General features: G+C 43.6%; 2 protein-coding genes across 2 annotated transcripts in view; one reads left to right on the plus strand and one right to left on the minus strand.

The window, feature by feature from the left end:
• The window catches only part of vwa8 (von Willebrand factor A domain containing 8), a 54,146-nt gene extending 39,693 nt beyond the window's left edge, over positions 1-14,453 (minus strand). Inside the window, exons 1-13 of the mRNA XM_079170940.1 lie at positions 14,261-14,453; positions 12,764-12,841; positions 12,513-12,643; positions 11,984-12,094; positions 5,818-5,985; positions 5,315-5,479; positions 4,958-5,007; positions 4,740-4,848; positions 4,499-4,603; positions 4,230-4,358; positions 2,779-2,913; positions 2,334-2,411; positions 103-344 (exon numbers count right to left, since the gene is read on the minus strand). Coding sequence (XP_079027066.1) covers positions 103-344; positions 2,334-2,411; positions 2,779-2,913; positions 4,230-4,358; positions 4,499-4,603; positions 4,740-4,848; positions 4,958-5,007; positions 5,315-5,479; positions 5,818-5,985; positions 11,984-12,094; positions 12,513-12,643; positions 12,764-12,841; positions 14,261-14,399 — 1,640 coding nt within the window. The 5' untranslated portion in view covers positions 14,400-14,453. The remainder of the gene's footprint in view (positions 1-102; positions 345-2,333; positions 2,412-2,778; positions 2,914-4,229; positions 4,359-4,498; positions 4,604-4,739; positions 4,849-4,957; positions 5,008-5,314; positions 5,480-5,817; positions 5,986-11,983; positions 12,095-12,512; positions 12,644-12,763; positions 12,842-14,260) is intronic.
• A 1,212-nt stretch (positions 14,454-15,665) lies between these two features.
• Positions 15,666-19,853, plus strand: part of dgkh (diacylglycerol kinase, eta) — a gene marked incomplete at its 5' end in the record, with an annotated part of 51,550 nt that continues 47,362 nt past the window's right edge. Inside the window, 2 exons of the mRNA XM_079169606.1 lie at positions 15,666-15,713; positions 17,093-17,257. Coding sequence (XP_079025732.1) covers positions 15,666-15,713; positions 17,093-17,257 — 213 coding nt within the window. The remainder of the gene's footprint in view (positions 15,714-17,092; positions 17,258-19,853) is intronic.

Raw genomic sequence — 19,853 nt, forward strand, 5'->3', positions numbered from 1 at the left:
CACCAAATTCCTTCCCATTAAAATCTTTTAAAGCAGAATAGAATCAAGCAGAGCATCAGTGAAGAACTACAAAAAGACATCACAGGATACAGAGGATATTACAAGCAATAATATCTTAGCATTTTAAAAGGTAATACAGTGAGTAAAAAGAGGAATCTGTATATTTTTTGCAAACTAAAGTACCTAGACAGAACAGCCAGGGTTCCCAAGTTGACCCTGTGTATACCGTCCAGAAGCAGCAGCTTGCCCTCAATGGCAGCGGTGACCAGTGGGGACGGCCTCCACGCCGTGTCTCCATTGGGCAGAGTGTACCTCTGCTGGAGAAGGTCCCTGGCTGTCATGTCCTGGAAGTGTGGGGGGGGGGGGGGGGGGGGGGGGGAGGAAACGTCAACGAGGAAATGAAAAGTTAAGGGAGGTGAAGGGAGTGAGAGCAACTTTGGAAGCGGTTCAGTGTGCTCGTGCGTTCGCCATCACACATTGAATAAAGCGAGCCGAGGTTTGTCGATCTGGCCCTGCTGCTGAATCGGACGTCTATACTTTGCAGATAATAGCTAATAGCACGTTTGTGTTCAGCGGGGGAAACGCCTGTGGAGCGAGACTGTCACATTCACTATCACGCTGCCGTGTCACGGCCGGAGACGGAGGGTGGAGGAGGGAAGACAGGCGGACTTGCACAATTTGTTCCAGGCAGTGATTACTGATCCGGTAGCTGGTCCACAGCTAGAACACATTTGGCATTAAGGCCAAAAAAACAGGCTCTACATTTTCATTCATGACGAAGTAGAATGAATTAAGTAGGAAATGATAGCAACAGGTAAGAGATAAACGGACAGCTTTCTTTAAAAAAACGAGCTCAGACATGCAAAAGACTAGCAGGAAGTCATGGACGCTCATGTGTCCTCAGCCACACGGACAGATTCCTGTGCAGCCGTCAAGATCAGTAGGTTCCACATCCTGGATTTTAAACGGAAAGGTAATAAATGATTTCTCCCATGCTGTATTATCAAGCGACATTTTGATTACTGTGCCTGCTTGCGATGTTGTCATTTATATTATAAACTTTTCAGACTAATATTGCAACAGCACGTGTCCAGTCAGCTCTTTATCTGTTCAGTAATCATTACGGCTGCCTATCTACCACTCTACAAACTCTTACTCACATTATGTATTTCATAGCACAGGGTACTTGTTGTTTTAAATATAAAACATTAAAAGTAATAGAATGTGTCACCAGAACGTTGCTTAGTGTCCTCTGGGGGACTATAACTGGGCTCTCATCCACCTTTTCCATTCAAGCTGGTTTTTCTTCAATTTATTTGTTTGTTTTCTCTATTGATGGACACGCACCAACGAATAATATATTTATATTCCACTCAAGCCTTATGTGTCACTTTGTTTTTGTTTTTTTTACATAAATGGGATTTTCAGAGCTGGCGAGATTAATTCCCGGACGAAGGATTCCACAATTCCCGCAGCACAAGTGACCCCTGACCTCAGCCGGCTAAAAATAGCTGCAGCATGATTCATTAAAACATAAGTCTTCAGCACACGCATTTCCTGCACAATCACCACCCGGATGACTACATTCCTCACATGCACACACACACACACACACACACACACACTCATAACATGAGGTTTTCAAAAGCTTTGACATGCATAGACATATATATATATATATATATATATATATATATATATATATATATTGTAGCAGCCCTCCTTGGTTCTCTACCTTCCAATCAGTGTCAGTCTCTGGCCTGACGGGTGGCCTGAGGCCCAGGTAATGAAAGCCAGATGTTTTAGGGTTGTTTTTGGTCAAACTGCTGTCTTAAGCCTACATACTCCATCCCCTCATAATGTACCTTCCCCAGCTTTACATTTGTCAGATGTATACTCGTCCTAACTCAAGGTACAATTTACATACTTTTTGAGAGTGTAACGCATCTTGAACCACGACCTCCATTATTGTGCAGGCTGGCAGCAATTAACCAACTGATCATGTATTTTTCCCTCCCTTTGCTAGATATGCTTGTGGTTAATGAGCCACAAGTGTGACACGAGTGGAGAAAATCCTGTTATGTTCCTCCGATGAACCTGTTTCTATTTTAGAACGACCTCCTTTATTAAATCACCCTTCCTCACTGTAGGCAATTTCTTTGCCCCTCCTCCCTTATTGGTTAACCTCCCCCATGACATCACAGGTCACAAACTGGGTGAGTATCTGCAACTGATGTGCGTCCCCTCACATGATAAACTCGTCACACGCTCTGTGGGGTTTTGAAATGCAGGAAGCTCCAGGCTTAAAAAAAACAAACCAGATTTTTATTTACCTGGTAGAGCATGAGCGGCTCGATGCTGTAACCCAGCATCTCAGCGAACTCTCTCGCGATCACCGACTTGCCACAACCCTAGAAAACACAAGAAGACCAGAGTTCACACTCACCGTGTGTTCTACATGTATGTTGATACGGGGCTTACGACGCAATGAATTGCGATACGTAGTATAAAGAACACACCATCATATGAATAACATATCATTACAAAAACAAATAAAAGTGCAAAAAGGTTTCTTTAGGTTAACAAATTAAGTAAATAAAAAAATGTAAACAGGCAGTGAAACAACTCTATACATCAATATATTTCAATAAAACTATTGTTTTTGTATAATTATAAAATCAACCGGATCACAAACTAAATATCGTGATATTCAAGTGTATTGATATTATCATGAACCCATTCTGTGCTGGTGTGTGCTGTACATTCTGTGTACTGTACCTTGGCTCCTATCAGACACATGTCCTTCACCATGTGCGACTGCATCATCTCAGCCATCAGCTGCGATTGGCTCGGTGTACTGATGAATGCAGGGCTACTGTTGGGTGGACGCGTCTCCTTGATGCCGGCTGGAACCTGTTTTAGAGAGACAACAAAATTGCCGTGAAAGAGCAACAAACAGCTTCGCCGTCCTATAAAAGCTGTGGGGAAATATCTAAATAATAAATCACAGACTTAACCAGCTCCACTGACACACGGCTGGGAACAGAATATACTGTGTGTTCCAAAAACACAGTGTTATTAAACAATCCACGAGATATACAGCACTGCAAAGAATTACTGCTGCACGTAGAAGACAATACGACTTCAAAGAGCGAATGAGAGTTATAGGTTTTGTTTGGCTGGAAGATCATCAGCACTATTCTTAGAAGTCTGGAATATCTCTGCTCTCCCAAACCCCACACAATGACTCATTCACAAACACTGGTCCAAGAAGAACAAAAGACTGATGAAGACGTTCCTTTAAGACGTTCTACAGAGTATCACGCAGAAATAGGATGCTCACGCTACTGATGTGTCTGCATGTTCTGTGTGTGTGTGTGTGTAGCCTGCCGTGGGACAATGGACATTTCTGTGAAATGTCTGAGACAAAAAACCAAGAAGCACTTGCACTAGTATTGTGCATGAGGCGACACAAACACACATTCCTGCAAACGGTTTCACACTATTCCAACCAATCTACAGGTGACAGTAATGCGCAAAGAAACGCAGCAATAAGCCGGAAAAGGCTGCGACGAAAGAGACTGCAGGATGCACAATGAATCGAAATAGAAAAGGATTTAAGATACGTGCAAAAAAACACTCCATAGGGCACCTTAAGTTAATTCTGTTCACCTAAAAACCAAGAATACTTATTTTTCCTCTTAACTGCAGGGCTATTTATCAATCTAGATTGTTTTGGTGTGAGTTGCTGAGTTTTGGAGATATCAGCCACAGAGATGTCTGCCTTCTTTTGAATGCAATGGAACTAGACGGCACTCGGCTTGTGGTGCTCAAAGCGCCAAAAAGTACATTTGAAAAACTCAACAGCAATGTCTCTCTCCAGAAATCATGACCCAGTTACTCAAGATCATCCGCAGGCCTTGTTGTGAGCAGTTTTATGAGGAACTATGGTGGAGAGGAAATAGTTCCCAGAACCATAAAGCGCATATTGGAGAGAAGGCAGACGACTCTACAGCCGATATCTACAAAACTAGGCAACTTACAACAAAACGATCTAAATAGATAAATAGAGCATAAAAATGAAAAAAAATATGTATTTTTGATTTTGGGGTGAACTGTCCCTTTAAAGCCCAAATGCACAATCAGAATGAAGCACCCCATCGTCTACCAGGTCTGCATAACAGATTGGGGCTTTGGCTCTACACTGCATACAGACAGTCTGCTGGTACCTGAAAGGTGATGTCCTTGTCCGCGACACGTAAGGAGACGTCTGCGTGGCCCTCAGGATCCTTTGTCCTGGACACACTCAAAATGGCGCTGGGAGCTGGCTGACGACGACCATCCAAAAGCTCAAATCTCTATGAAAGAGTGCCACAGAATGCATGTAAGCCCAAAATGAATCCCTTTGAATGATGCGTCTTATCTTAAGTTCAGGCCATAACAAACATTGGGCGATAGTTCGGTACGTTTCGACTGGTGGTGTCGCATCTTGACTTACACTGAGAACGCCCTCCACGGCGGTGCGCCCATCCTTGCCCAGGATGCTGTTGTAGGGGTAAAGTCTCTGCACCAGCTGCTGGGAGGACAGCATGGGGAAAGCATTCTGCAACAACACAGAAAAGACACTAAGCACCCATGGACCAACAGAGGTCTAGTTTTCTCTTTAATCCTCAGCTTTTCGTCCTCCCTCTCTAAAAAAGGGACAGTAAGGTGAGATGTTGGTGGGCCTGGATTCTCACCAACACATGGAGGGCATGAAGCAGGTTGTCCACAGGGAAGTCAGGAAGGCCAAGGCTGGATGATTCCTGGGAGCACAGCGTGGTGGCTAGCGACAGCAGCTGGGACACCCTGACACAAAGTATACAACCGAATATTGCACATGAAGAACTACTGAGACTTTAAGGGCTAATATTAACAAGTCAAACACAGCTTCAGTAAGGGAGTACTTGTAGTTTACCTTTCAGCAGCAACGTTTGGTCCGGCCGTGTACAACAGCTCCAACTGGTCCTGAAAAGAAAACCATATGTCAAGATGAGTATAGCTGCAGGGCGACAATCTAAAAAGGAGACAAGCAGAGAAACATGTAAAATGTTCAGCAGTAATGTGTCTTTCCAGTATTTTGTCCCATTTTTACTGCATGAGCTGCCTGTGAACATTTAAAGGGAACGTTTTATTATTATTCAGAGTGAGGAAAATAGGATCACTGGGGGAGAAGGAGCTAGATGATCCAGGTGCTTTTCTCTCTCATCATGGGAGACATTTTGTTGATGGGAAATGGTTGGTGTTAGATAATCTTTAAATTCTTAGGACTGACCTTAAATGGGAGGTAATAGACATCTCTGGCCTGGAAGCGAGAGCGGAGAGGAGGATCCAAGGGGTTGCCCTTGTACTTGGGGACAGGGAGGCCAAGAGCGATGACCCGAAAGTCCTCACTTACACGGACTATCTTCCAGCTGTCCATCTCCTCTTTGGTGTGCTCCTGCAACGCATCGAGGTACAAAAAAAAACACTCGGATCCTCTTCTGCGGTCTATAACGTGCTGTCATTTTACACATTTCATCTTGAATGCAATTTTTATGCAAATGCTGCGGGTATCCAGCTTTATGTAACAAGTACAGACACAGTATTCATGGCAACTGCGTTTTTTCCCCCCTTTAAAACACAAGGAGAGCACTGTAGGAGTAGTGTGAAAATTCACTGCTTAAGTGTGAAGATTCAGAGAGATGAAGCTCAATAAACTGCAGCCTCCAAAAAAGGTACAGAGGAGTCTTCAGAAAGATTACCATTATGTTCAATTTCCACGTGTGTGGCTCTGACCTGCAGCAGCTTGTCGTAACGCTCGGCTGACATGAGGAAGCGTCCGTCCTCCAGCTGCATCTCCCTGTTCTCCAGCAGGTTGTTGAGGACGGGCAGAACATTCCTCTCTGCCTTCTCCAGCCCCTCCAGGACCAGGACCCGACCCTGCGTTGCTGCCCTTACGGCACACTGGGGACACACACACACATCAGAAGCCGAGGCTCGTCATTAGACCCGATCAATACCCCAGAAATAATTAGAGCGATGCGGGGGAAGATGCTGGTATCAGGAAAACAGCAATCAGTTGAACCGCAGGCCAAATCTGCTGCTCCATTGTCCAGCGAGACCTCTGACCCTTCCTGAATGTTAACAGCGCTAATAGCATTTATACAAAGAGCAATCTGACTGTGCATCAGTTCTTAGTGCTCTAATGATAAAATGACCTCGCCGTAAAGCCCTTCCTGAGGATGTCCTCAGCTTATTGTGTTCAGAACATCCTCCAAACTTCTCCAAACCAAACTTCAAAAAAACAGTCTGAGCCGTTTTCAGATGGCCTATTTTCTACCATCGACTGTGGGAGAAAAAAATGTAGTTCTACTTGGTTAAGTTTCAACAGCATGTGTGTGTGTGTGTGTGTGTGTGTGTGTGTGTGTGTGTGTGTGTTTGTTTTGTGTAGACGCACAGTTTTGCAGAAATCAAAAAGCACGTCTGACGTCAGGAGGCAGGAAACTTTAGCTGTCTGGGTGCACCACAGAGCAAGTGGCCATATAATTAGGTTAACATGTAAATACGTGGCAGGTTGTGTGGGAAGCAGAGCCGTAAAACTATAGTGAGGACCAGATGCTCTATATTTAACTCTTGATGCATTTTCGGCACCAACTCTATAATCAGATAATTGTTAAAAATGTAAGTGACGCAGGATGGTAAGCAAGACGGCCGGGGGGGGGGGGGGGGCACAGACAGGCCTTGTTCTCTCCCTGAAACTAAAAACATCCCAGCAGAATGTTGGAGATTAGATTATAGATAGTTGCATAAATAGAATAATGAAAGGATTAGGAGCGTGAAAGGTCTACAGTGATATGTAAAGGCCATTGTCATTCCATTCCCAATGCACCTCATGTACAGTGTGTGTGCACAAATCAGCTTCTGTGGAACTGGAATGCTTTTTTCCCCAAACTCGTTGCAGGTCAGACCCAAATTGCACGAGATCAGGAGGACCGCTTGTAGACTGATACACACTAATCTCTATTACTGCGCGCTTTAAGGGAGGTTCTGGGTCATAACGTAGCAAATGTAACTGGCATTGAAAGCATAACATATTCTAGAGGATTTGCAGATTTGGGATTCTATCATATTTTCAAAACTGAATGGTCGAGCTCATTTGATGCCAGTCACATACAATAATTCACTATTTGTGGCTCAACAAACATGCTTTTCACCACAGATTCAAGATTTTTCACACATCCGTCCTTCATGCGTGGTATCTAGAGGGACTGACGGGTCTTCATCCACATTAGTTTTAGTCATACACCTCCGTTCCATTTGTGTGGCCCAAATACCCTGAAGTTATTGGTGCTATCTTTTTACCTCCACACGTGTGCAGTTTTGTGTTGATTCAGCATTAACCGTGCCGGTGACACTCTTTTTCTCGAGGCCCAACACGCTCCAGTTCTTTCATTGAAGTAAGAACTATTATCAAAGAACTCGGTTTCGTTTAAGATGCCATTTACTGTCAATAATGTCATTTTTTTTGGATGCTCAGTTGCCACAGGTTTGTACCATTGACTGTGTAAAACATGGACTAAGTGTCCACGATATCACCAATAGGGTTCTGAAGCTCACGTGGGTGGCTGGGATTCAGCACTAGAGGCACTGAGCTCTTTCCCCCTTAAATAGGACTGTTTGGGTGTTTACTCGCTACATGGGACATATTACCTAGAAAGCACAACCAATTCATTTATTTTTAAAACAGAACTTGCTGCGGAGGCTAACTATTGGCCGACTGCGCGCTGGTTTCAGATTCAGCTCTTTTTATAACTGTACCAGGGTTTTATTTGCAGTGTGGGTTTGAGGTAAGCTGCCTTACATAAGAGCCTCCCAACTGGAGAGAGAGGTGACCGGAGATGTCAAAAAATACAACAAGCCTGTGATTACAGCCACGTGACTCCAGCCTTCATACAAAAAGAAAGAGAAAGAACTAAAGAGACGAGAGTGAAGTGGAGGAATGAGAGGAAGCACAGGGACCGACACGTTCAGACTGAATTTAGGGCTCCAAACCAGCACAGGGCCCTGAGGAATACTGTGATGTTCCAGTTAACACACAAACACCTCCTACGACACCCAAACCATTCTCAAACAGAACCGCTTGCTATTTCACACACACACACACGTCTTCAATACCTCATACATAATGAGTGTCAAATACTGTAATGTGTACATTTACTCACTAATCCCACAGGCGCATACTAATACACACAAAACACAAAGTCTTATCCAACACACCAACTCATTATAAAAAATAAAAAGCACGTGCCAACACTTCCGTAGGTGACACAGAATTCCATTGGATTTGAGGAAGACCGGAATCAAGCGAACCCTTCGCAGCCATCAGCGCCGCCAGTAATGCGGTCTATTCATGAGCTGTTTCCTTGGAAACAATGGACACCTGCTTTCGTTTTGATGAGACGGTGGGAGGCAGAGGATCCTCAGGGAGCCGAAGGGGTCGGCTGGTTTTCCCTTTGCCGCAGGAAACAGAAAAGAAGTATCGACCAGCCTTGGGTCAATATATATTACTATTACTATCACTGAGGGGACGGACAGGAAACAATTCAATCATCCAGAGCGATTGGAACCAGGGATACACCTCCACTGACTCTTAATAGCTGGATCGAGTATCGGTGAGGACGGGGCCCGGAGGAGCCGCTAGTGATGACACAGCCGAGTGCATCTCCGAGTGTTTTGGACAGTGTGTGTTCTGCTATCAGCGAACCAGTGCATACACTGCCGAGTATATCGCCATAATTCAGCAGCAAGATTGTGTGAAAAGGTCTGATACGACGACTTCCGATTCGATTTCGAAAGGAAGAGACTGAGGAGGGATCTCTCTACCAGGATGGCCAGACGTGCAATAGATGTCAACCCGTATGATATAAATGATATATATAATCAATGCTTTACAGCCCATTGGTTGCATGGATCACTGTTTATTGCTTGGCTCACTTTTGTTGCTTTACAGAACTACCAGCTGTACCTCTCCGCAAGTCAGCGGGCAGACAGTAAGACAGTAAGACAGTAAGACAGTAAGACAGGTAATACATGCTGCTGCTGCAACAACAGCTGCATTTGCTTCTCGAGGTACTCTTCACAAAAGGTGTCATTGCATGAAAAACACAGCTGCTGCTCCTGACATCAAGAATGTCACTTGTCATTTCCTGTCACCTCTCAACTGTCAACATCCAATAAAGGGAAGTTTAATTTATGGAGAGTGAGCTATTGAGCAAGCATCGACAAGAGAACATACTGTGTTTGTTCAACGTGATCCCAGTCAAACGCTCCTCTATTGTTACTCGACACCTGAACATCGTCGGCGGCACGTGTTGAAAAGCAGAACTAATGTTTTGCTGCTTCCGGCTGTTGAGCGAAGAGCTTCGCTGAGGTTTACGATGGGAACTCTGCCGCTGTTAGATGAACTTCAGAAGTAAAAGAAGAAGAATTTAGTTATTGGATGTAGTTCGTTTGTCACGTTTTACGTGCGACATTTCATTCTCAAAACATGCGAAACAATCGGTAGGTAGTGTGGAACTGATGATTCAGACAATCACACATGTAGATAGAAGTGAACCTGTAGTGAAACTACAACAGTTTTCTATTATTTTTGCTCTTTCAACACCATGATGCCAACTACACAATGTGCAATCAAGGTGTCAACATGACACCACCTCCCACAGAACAGATTGCAGATAGAACACATGTTCACCTGTCCTACTAGGCCTATTGATGGATTTGACTGGAATGTACATGTGCTTTCCTTGAACATGTGGAGTGTCAGTGCTTTCCCCTTATGGAACCCTGACATTCATTTTAGTAAATGGAATATCACGGTGAGTCACACAACTATCAAATTAGAGAAATCAGCGAGAGACAAACAAAACTGCCGCATCAGCAGGCTGACGGCCCTAATGCTTAATCTCATTTGCACATAAATAGGCCGTTTAGCTTTCTATTAGATCAGAGAAGTAACGGCTGAGGTGCAGTGCTGGTTAAACGCAACTATACGCAGTACAGATACAGTATGTCTTATTCAGTCAGCAAAGTATACTTACTTCCACTGAGAACTCTCTACATATACATATACATATACAGGGTTTAATGCTTGATCGGGCAGGTGGAAATAGACCCGAGATGATGATCTAAGTAGCTAAGGAGTGAGCCATATCGCTTCCTTAGTTGCACATGTGCAGTACCTAACAGGCACTCGTGAGAAAATAGCATCTGGTAAACACAAAGTTTATGAGCTGAAGCACGAGCGACATTTCCATTGTCCTGGAAACAGGAGTTGGGTGTGGGTAGAGGATGTGGGCGAAACTCAAGATTCATTTACTTAAAAAAGGTGCTGAATTCTAAATACAGAGATCCTCTGTGATTGAGTAATTGTTCCCACACATACGGCGGCAAAAAGCTAATCAGTAGGGCACACACACACACACACGCACTAACATGCACGCACACCTGGACCGGTTCCGTGAAGAAAGCGACACAGAGGAAGTGACTTCGTTCTCTGCTCAGGACTTAACTGAGCCCAATTGAGAAAAAACATTAACATTGAACACCTGCATATGATACATATTTATTCTGTTACAACTATACCACTAAAGAAAATGGGTGACACTCTAAATTAACTGAACTCCAGCCTCATTATAAAAACATTTGCTAGTTATCTGAGCATTTTCCTGCTCCAGGAGACGAGGTTTAAGAGTAAAGTCTGAAGGATAAATGTGCAGAGAATAGATTGTGAAAAAAAGTCAGTCTGTTTCCATGGAGTGTATGTTTGAACTGTTATGCATCGTATTTATTTTTACACAAAAGGAAGTCATGTGCTAATTAGCTGTGGATAATGACATGACTGAGTTAATTATCTCAGCTTTTCATCATTCGTCACTGCTGGCTCCTTGAAGCCCGAAAACAGGGTTTAATGATCAGGCTTGTTTTGGGATTTTCTTTCTTTTTTTTACCGGTGAGAAATGAATGAATGGAGGAAAGAAAGTTCTCCTCAGAGAAACCAGTCGGGATAATGAGCAACTGCTGGTTTCCACGGTTACAAAGCGTGGGGGGGGGGGGGGGGGGGGGGGGGGGGGGGGGGCACGTTTGCATGAAGCTTGATCGATCAAAAGGTGGCATGGAAACGAACAGACTGGGGAGGGAGGGCGCCGCTGTCTGTGTGTCGCTGTAACTGAACTATTGTTTGAGTGCTTCACAGAGAAGGAGAGAGGATACGGCTCAGTTACTGCCCCCCCCTCACAGAAAACTAACGTCAAACAGAGAGTTTCAGTATTAGTCATATTATTTCTTCAGTGTTACACAGACTTTTAGCTAGAACCTGATTATTGTTATAAATTCTAAATTTGTGTTTTTTTTTAATTCTATTTAAACACAAAACATTATGAAAAATGAAAAGAAAAAATGTTTCTCATGGCCTTTGTAAACCCAACGTCAATTCTAAATTAGAGAAACATTTTTTGTTAAATCATCTCAGTTTGTTGTATTGAGCAGGAAATGAGCCACGGCCCTGGTATGTGTGGATTAAAATGGGATTAGTTGTTGTTTTCTCCTGCGTAGCGCTTACTGCTCAGGTTCATTCAGCTCTACCAGCATCCCATAGATCGGTCACAACATGCTGTGAATCCTTGTGTGATTGAGGACGACGATGAGTTTTTGAACCTTTACTTCCAGAAGACACGTCTGCAGCCGCGCATGTGTGAGAAACGTAAACATGTAGAATTGACATGTTGATATATAAGAATATTCCAGCATCCATTAAGCAAGAGGCAGGGTCAGGCTGGCGAGGTCACAAGTCTATCACATATAGACAGACATTCACATTCAAATGTTATTGTGGCAAATAACTGGAAAAACAGATTTTACATTTCTAACCCTGCTTGTTGGACAGTGTGTGAATCAGTGGATCTACCTGGTCGATGTAGAAGGCCGTCCCTGAGCGGATCTCTCTCCTCTGTTTCAGGTCGGACTCTGTGGTGTCCCTGGACAGAGCGACATACTCTACTTCCCGTTTGGTCAACTCCTGGTCAACAACAAGGGAACCAATTCAGAACTTCAGAAACCCATGGAAAGGTTTTAGGGTTTTGTTGTAAAATAAAAAATATGAGGAGAATCTTGCAAACAAATGTCATGAGCTAGAACCATAATAACATGTTTCTAGGGTCCAGTTATGAGAAAGGTTCATTCAAAACAATCAATATATAATCTACATCTCCAGAAGGAACAGCAAATCCTAAAGTAATGTCTATGATGATTGTATTATAAAACAAACAATATGAATTACACTTTAAGGGGAATTTTGCTTCAATTCCAAGTTTAGAAACTTTAGAATAAACATTTCAAGAATTTCACAACAAGTCCATTCTTGGGGTAATTTTATGAGAGAAATCTTTATACCACACGTGTGTGTGTGTGTGTGTGTGTGTTCCGTGTTTACTCACAAGGTACTGCATAGCTATGGATCGTCTCAGCGGTCCGGGGGGGCCAATGAGAAACACATCCTGGCCCAAAAGGTCTTTCTGCATGATCCATCGCAAGTGCTGAACCACTGTCTGAGGTAAGGAGTCTGAAACTAGCAAACACAAACAAACTAAAGTTTTAGTAACTTTAGTTTCATCCATTTCCACTGCCTCCTCTTATTTCTTGCAAACATGTATTTTTACAGACATCTCTAAAAGAGGAAGTTACGTACTGTGTTTGACAGGAACAAGCTCAGGATTCCGGGGTGTTTTCAGTTTGTAGGAGATCTCTCCAATCGTCACCGTGTCGCCTGCAGACATCGGGGTAAACAATACATGAGACGGTCTTTCACAGACAACTGGGCGGTGCAATATCAGCTTCTATTGATATTTAACTTTTACTTGGAGTTAGCCATAGATGATACCTTTGACACAGTAACAATAGAAAAACACTGTGGTTAATATATTGCTCGCTCATAAACAGCCATGGTTTGTGCTTCTAATGTAACTATCATTGTTCTATATGAGCGGTTTGTATTAAATGTTAAATGGTTGATTGCTGAATTCCATTTAGCTGCTTCTCTTCCATGTTCCCGGGCCTTTTTCCACAGCAGACACACTCGTCATAGTAGGAAAAGCACCGCTGTTACTACGTAGTAGCAGTAGTAACAATGAGCCAGCATGCACAACACCAGGACCCAAATCAAAACAGCTAAATAGAATTAAACTTATTTAGACTGGCGCTTTTCCTACTGTTGTGCCCGTTGGCTCATTGTCACACACCATTAACGATATACTTAACACCAGTGGACTGGTTCGTAAAGCGAGCTAAGAAAAGAGGGGCTTACAGTCCAAAACCTGACTTCAACAAACCTAACGACTCAGGCACGGCTTAAGCTGTTCCATAAAGGTAAGTACACACACTCTGTGGACTGACTCGACTCAGGTTTAAGTAGTCAAGATACTCGAGTGTGCATGCTGTTCTTAAGCAGCCTGAGAGCAGCAGTCCACTTTGAATGATGTGGGACACTGTGGTTGGCTTAAAGTAAGTCAAACAAATAAGTCAGAAGACAGTAATCACAGATCTAGACAAAGTTAGGACCATTGCAATGGTCGTGGGACTTGAACGGATTAAAATGTAATAAAATATGTTGATACAACCTAACAAAATCCTGGGCACACAGTATCCACAGTCAGTTATATTAAATACTTATACCTGACTTGAATTACTCTGATTGGTTCATTCAAGTCAGGTTTTGGACTTTAAGCCCCTGGCTTTATATAACAGGCCCCTGGGCAGTTAAGATAAACAACACATGCGTACATGTGTGTCTTAATGTTGCTAATGGTCATTGGATACGTTTCAAATACAAAAAGATAGAGAGTTAGTTTAATGACTTGACGTTTGCTAATCACCTGGCTTTCACCTTTGACCTACTAGCTAGCTATGCTAATCGCATACTTGTCAGTTCGTTGTGCTCAACGCGAAACTAGCTAGTTTGAAAACCAGTAATGTGTGAGCTAGCAATCACAGTTTCATTGACGTCCAAAGAAAGTAGAGAAACATTAGCTAAGGTAAGAGCTAATTATTTATCTGGGCACTAGCATCTACCATAGACAGCATGAACTCGTGTGTGACTACAGATTAGCTAAATTAGCTGTTTCAGATGGAAAACTATGTCAAACGTGTCCACTGTAGTGGTACAGCTTCATACAAACGGTCAGCTTACCTGCAGATGTGGTGAGAAGTTTGACCTCATGAGTTCTCCACATCCAGCCGTCTCTCCCCAGAACAGACCCCAAAATATTCCGCATTCTTCGGGCAGCGATAGCCGCTGCCGTGCCGCTACATAATATCTGGGTGTGCATCCTTAAACCATCTAAAACATAGTGTGAAATAAAACCCTCAAGCTATGTCCTGACCGGCCCTGTACCCATTTCATAACATATGTCGGCTCAGCTTGTAGGAGTCGGAAGATAATAACAGGGGGACAAATGGGTCCGGGGTTAAAGTCTTCCGTAGTGGTTTCATTTCCTTTGAGCTTCGATGGTTCCGACATAATATTTACAACATTAATAACATCGTAATGTGACTATAACAGTCGTTGGGTTGCTTTCCCATAGTGAATAAAACAGAACACTTAGAAGAATATGATTTTGGTGACAACAATAGATAACAATGGGTAGATTTATTTTTGTGTTTGAATGTGTGTGCAGACTGTGCTAAAGTATGCCCCAAAAAAGTATCTCTCCAACAATGCGGTGGTCTTCATTTTAATATTTTAAACTGATTAATTTTATTATCGATCGCAGCACAATTATTTGTTTCTCTTGGTCGCAAACCCTTCTCTCATCCGTAATTATTTAGTACAACTAGTACAAATATAAAAAACATTTCTATTTCTATTAATATAATCTTTTTTTTTAATTTTTGGGGTCCCTTCTAACTCACAGCACATCATAAAATGAAGCCCCAGACTATTTGTCTTATATAGGATATAATTGTTTTCAACAATCAAAAATGTCAAAATAAATACACATGCTATTTTTTTGTTGACTTCAAGGAAAGTGCTCAGTGAAGAGAGTAAATAATCAATAGCCTACAACGTATTTAAATCAAATGACATGAAGGGAAATCTATCATCCATGATCTCGTGGATTAGCAAAGGCAATACCTAAATCGATGACGTAATATAAACGACACACTCCCCCCCACACACACACGCACACACTGATTTACTCACGTGCACGCCCACACATATATTCATAGCGTGCACACAACCTCGAGTTTGTGCGCGTGTGATCCCCGCCACCGGGCTGTGACCAAACCATGCCGAGCAGCGCGCGTTTAAGCGGGTCTGACATTTATCACGTGAAGCGCGCCGATAGATAGGCTCGGCCCTCGAGAGAGAGAGAAAGAGAGAGAGAGGGGGAGAGAGAGAGGGAGTACAGCGCGGAGGGAAAGGACCGGAGCAGGCGAGAGGAGAGCGGTGGCAGCGAAGGGGACGACAAGGCGAAATAAATCCCGGCTCTTCTGCGCGCTTATGAGTAGCGAGTAGGCAGGTCGAGAGTCCCTCCACCTTTCCCTGATTCCTTTCTTTTGTCTCCCCGGAGCGGACACAGAGGTCTGGGACTATGGAGGATGTCTACCATTACACCCGCAGCCCAGCCTGGGAGGAACTGGTTAGTAACATTCAACACTGGATACTTTTTTTCCACCTTTTTTTTGTATCACTCCGTTTCTCATTTCGCTACAAGTCTGCACAGCTTCCCCCAAAAGAAAAGAAGAAACCGTATTACGATGCATTTCAGGTCTAATAACGAGTTTCTGACCTTATTTTACACTTTGGAGGTGTTTCTTTCTCCGTAATATCCTGCGTTCGTGTTGCGTGTTTTCCTTCCCACTGCTGTGATTTGTACAGACTCAAAACCGTTCACATGTTATTGTGGGGTGTCTTCATGTAGGCAGTGTTGGTTATATAAAAAAAGAAGTCAAACGCATTGACAATGTTTAGTAGTCTGTACATAAATGGCTCTAAAAAGATTTAATTTAGATTTTTGATCAGATGAGTACGGGGAAAGTCTTCTCTTCTCTAGATTAATTTCACGTATCAAATATGTTAGGCTCCGCTACCCCAATCCTACCGTTTTGCCCAATGCATTTAATTAATTTGGACTGTCACGTCGAATACATGTTGCTGCTCAGTTAAATCTAGAACATCTAGATTTACTTTACAATTTTTGGTGAAACAAACGACTTGACTATCTGACACACGCACACACACACACACACACACACACACACACACATACACACATAACACACACACACACATACACACATATATATATATATATATAGAGAGAGAGAGAGAGAGAGAAGTAGATGTCAGTCACTATAGAATTACACAATAGATACATAAATAGTAAATAGTGCCTAATTATTATATCATGATATCATGATTACTCCCCTGAGTGTGCAGCTTTTTGTTGATTTATTGTGATATTTATGTTCCGAGGTTAATTCAAACATTGTGCATTAAAAGTGTATTTGAGTAAGAAAAATTAACAATGGAAGTAGTTTAGTTGGATTACACTCTTACTACTTTTTGGGGGGGCTGTGCTCGGCTGCAGGGTTTGTGTGAAACAGCCGCTAGGGTCTGCCATGCCACGGACATGTCCGCCGGTTAACGGAGTGGATGAGGCGGTCTTTAGCCTCAGTCTGAACTGGCTGGAGCCACAACCATCAACCAAGCAGGGACTGGAGAGAGGGGAGGGGGGGGTTGTGTGTTGTGGAGCCCATCCCCACTGTGCCGCGACATGCTACATCCCCTATGCGTTCACCAGCCCACACACACACACACACACACACACGCGCGCACACGCGCGCGCGCGCACACACTCACAGAAAAACACAGCCGTCTCCGTCGACAGTGAGAGAGATGACAGCGAAGAAAGACGCTTCCCAGCCGCTGAGCAGCTCTCGCCTCCAGGAGAGGAAGGGAGCGGCGGACCGGTTTGCGAAGGCTAACCCCGACTGGTTTTATCTCTCCCCTCGGCAGGAACCGGAGAAAGGGCCGGCGTCCGCGGCGGGGATCCATGCCCATGTGGTGGGGGCTGTCGCCGGCTCCGGAGCTGCGGACGAGTCGTCTGACAGCGAAGCGGAGCAGGAAGGCCCCCAGAAACTCATCCGGAAAGTGTCCACCTCAGGACAGATCAGGAGCAAGGTAGGACACCTCCGTCTCTTTGTCTTCCTAACTGAATGTGAATGTTTGAATGTGGAGCTCCGTGTTATTCTGACCTACCTGCTGCCTCAGCCATTCCACAGTGGTGTGTGTTGTGTGTGTGTGGGGGGGTGGGGGGGTTATTGCCTGTAGGTCCTATGAAGTCTTATGAGGTCCGAGTACCAGTGAAGCCACTCGGTATTGGTGGTCTTTAAGGCTACTTTGTCATGTGGGCTTATGCAGGACAAGACTGCAGGGCTCAGCCCACGACTTTATCTATTTTTAGATGTTGCTTGGGAAAAAAAAAGTGTGAAATAGTTGAGAGAAAAAATAACAACTGCACCAAAAAGTTGTTTAAACCTGTTGCACTCTAACCTGTTTAAGTTTAAGTGTAGAACAACTTTAGTAAGGATACAACTTATTTGATGCATTTTAAGAAAACACATAAACACATATTATTTCCTCCTCTTCTTCATGCAAATGGTCAGTTTTGACATGACTGCAAGTATGTGAAAGGGAGGTTTTAAATCAGTTTAGATGATAAAGAGTTTCACTAATAAAACAGAGGGTTGACCGTGCGCTGACGTGCAGGACAGAGTAAGAGGAGGCCGTGCTAATTCTTACCTCTGACACCTTAGCTGTCTTGGCCCACTTATCTTGTACACTGTAAATGAGTGCCGTCCTCCCACACCAATAGATCCACTTAATTATTGACTGCCCCGCGCTACCCCGTCTGCATTATTCAGAATGGGGGTATATTTAGATGCTTGTCCGGCCTGGAATGTCTGGCCGTACCTTTCATATGCAAATCCCCCCCACCAGTGAGTGAGTGTAGTGCTTCCTAGAGGCTATGCTGCACGGCTGATAGAAAGCATCACTTTTTTTTTCAATGCATTTATTAAAAAAAATGAGCAAATGTGTTGTTCTTTAAGCTGATATATGATACTTAATAGATTACCAAAGCTGTGATAGACTGACTCACAGTTATAGCTTTATTATGTTGCACTCAATCCAGAGCCAGTCTCACGGGTGATATAACATAGAAGGGTAAACACAGATCCAGCTGATCACTGTCCCCCGCCCTCAGCTGATGTTTGTTTTCATCGTGAGTTGACTTTTCCACGCGCTCGGTGACTCTGCTCACCTGTTGCCTCTGAAGTTAACGGCAGGAGTTTTAAAAGTGCATGAAAGCCAGGTCGATATGAGTCACAGGGAGCACGCCGACTGCAGTAACGTACGTATACTGAGAGGGATGCTAATTGCATCGGCTGGCCGAGAGCCCAGACCCACTCTATCCGTCCTGCCGAACCATAAACAGCGGGCTGCATGTCACACTAGAAATACTTCATGCTGGTATCACAGTAGTATGAACGCTTCCGCTGTATTTGTGTCGGTGTGTTTAGCATGTTGTGCTACTAAAGGTCTCAGAGTTGTAGCTTGGGTCAGTGGGTTTTTTGTCTGTGTGTGTGTGTGTGTGTGTGTGTGTGTGCGGAGAGTTACTAATGGATCATGCAGGCACTGACTCACTGAGTGTTGTTCCACTGGGTTGTTTGCTCAGTGTTTGTGTGTGTGTGTGTGTGTGTGTGTGTGTGTGTGTGGGTGTGGACATGCATGTGTACGCTTGGCCATCACATTGTCTGTGTCCATCCCTCTCCGTCCACTATCTCTCAGGTCCTCTGGTTGCCACAGACAACCAAATCTTCCGTCCCTTATTGGCCGACTCCGTGGCAATGCCCCCTATAAGAGACAGCTGGTTTGGTTGAGGGGGGGGGGGGGGGGGGGGGGGGGGGCAGGTAAATCACTGTAGGTCTCGTCGACTGTCTTCTCAGCTTTGACCTCGCTGTGCTTACATTTAGTGTCCGTTTTGGGAAAAGATGGCAGCAAAAACAAGCAGACAAGGAGCGGGAAGCAAAAGTCAAGCAAGTTTTGCAGAAATGTCCAATTTAACAACTAATTTAAGTATTTTGTCATAGAAGAACATTTTATAAAAATGACAATGCGCAGAAATATGCATGCTATTTTATGAATATAAAATGATATAAAATGAATTATATAAAATTCTTGAAATATGTTTTGTGATATTTTAACAGTGAAAGTCTGAGCCTCTGACAGAAGTGAACTGTAACTCTGGTGCTGTCCCTTTGTCTCTGTCTCTAGTCGGTGCAGCACACGATGCAACTGAAATCTATTTGTAGCTAACATTTCATTGTTAATAGCCACTTATAAACCCATCATGGCAAAATCAATATATTGGCAGCCGTGAATAGTTGTTGCTGTTGTTGTTGTTGTTGTCGAACTGTTGGAAGCAGAGATGAGATATTGGGCATCATTCATCCCTGCCTGATGTTCTTCTCTTGTCAGACAGAAAGTAATGGGATTTGACCGCACATGAAGGGAATTTGATGCTCTATCATATGGCCACCAAACACTGTTGTTTCTCTCTTCCTCTATCATGTCATGAATGCACTACACTTCTTATTTTAAAGGCATTTTAGCCATAAAGAAACGCACAAAATCATGTACGTAGTGCTCAAATATGTGAGGTGGAATAGTCTTTTCATAGCCTCTTCTCTCCTGTCATCTCCACTCAGCCCCCTCT

Source organism: Pholis gunnellus (assembly GCF_910591455.1).
Source record: "Pholis gunnellus genome assembly, chromosome: 12".
NCBI lineage: Eukaryota > Metazoa > Chordata > Actinopteri > Perciformes > Pholidae > Pholis > Pholis gunnellus.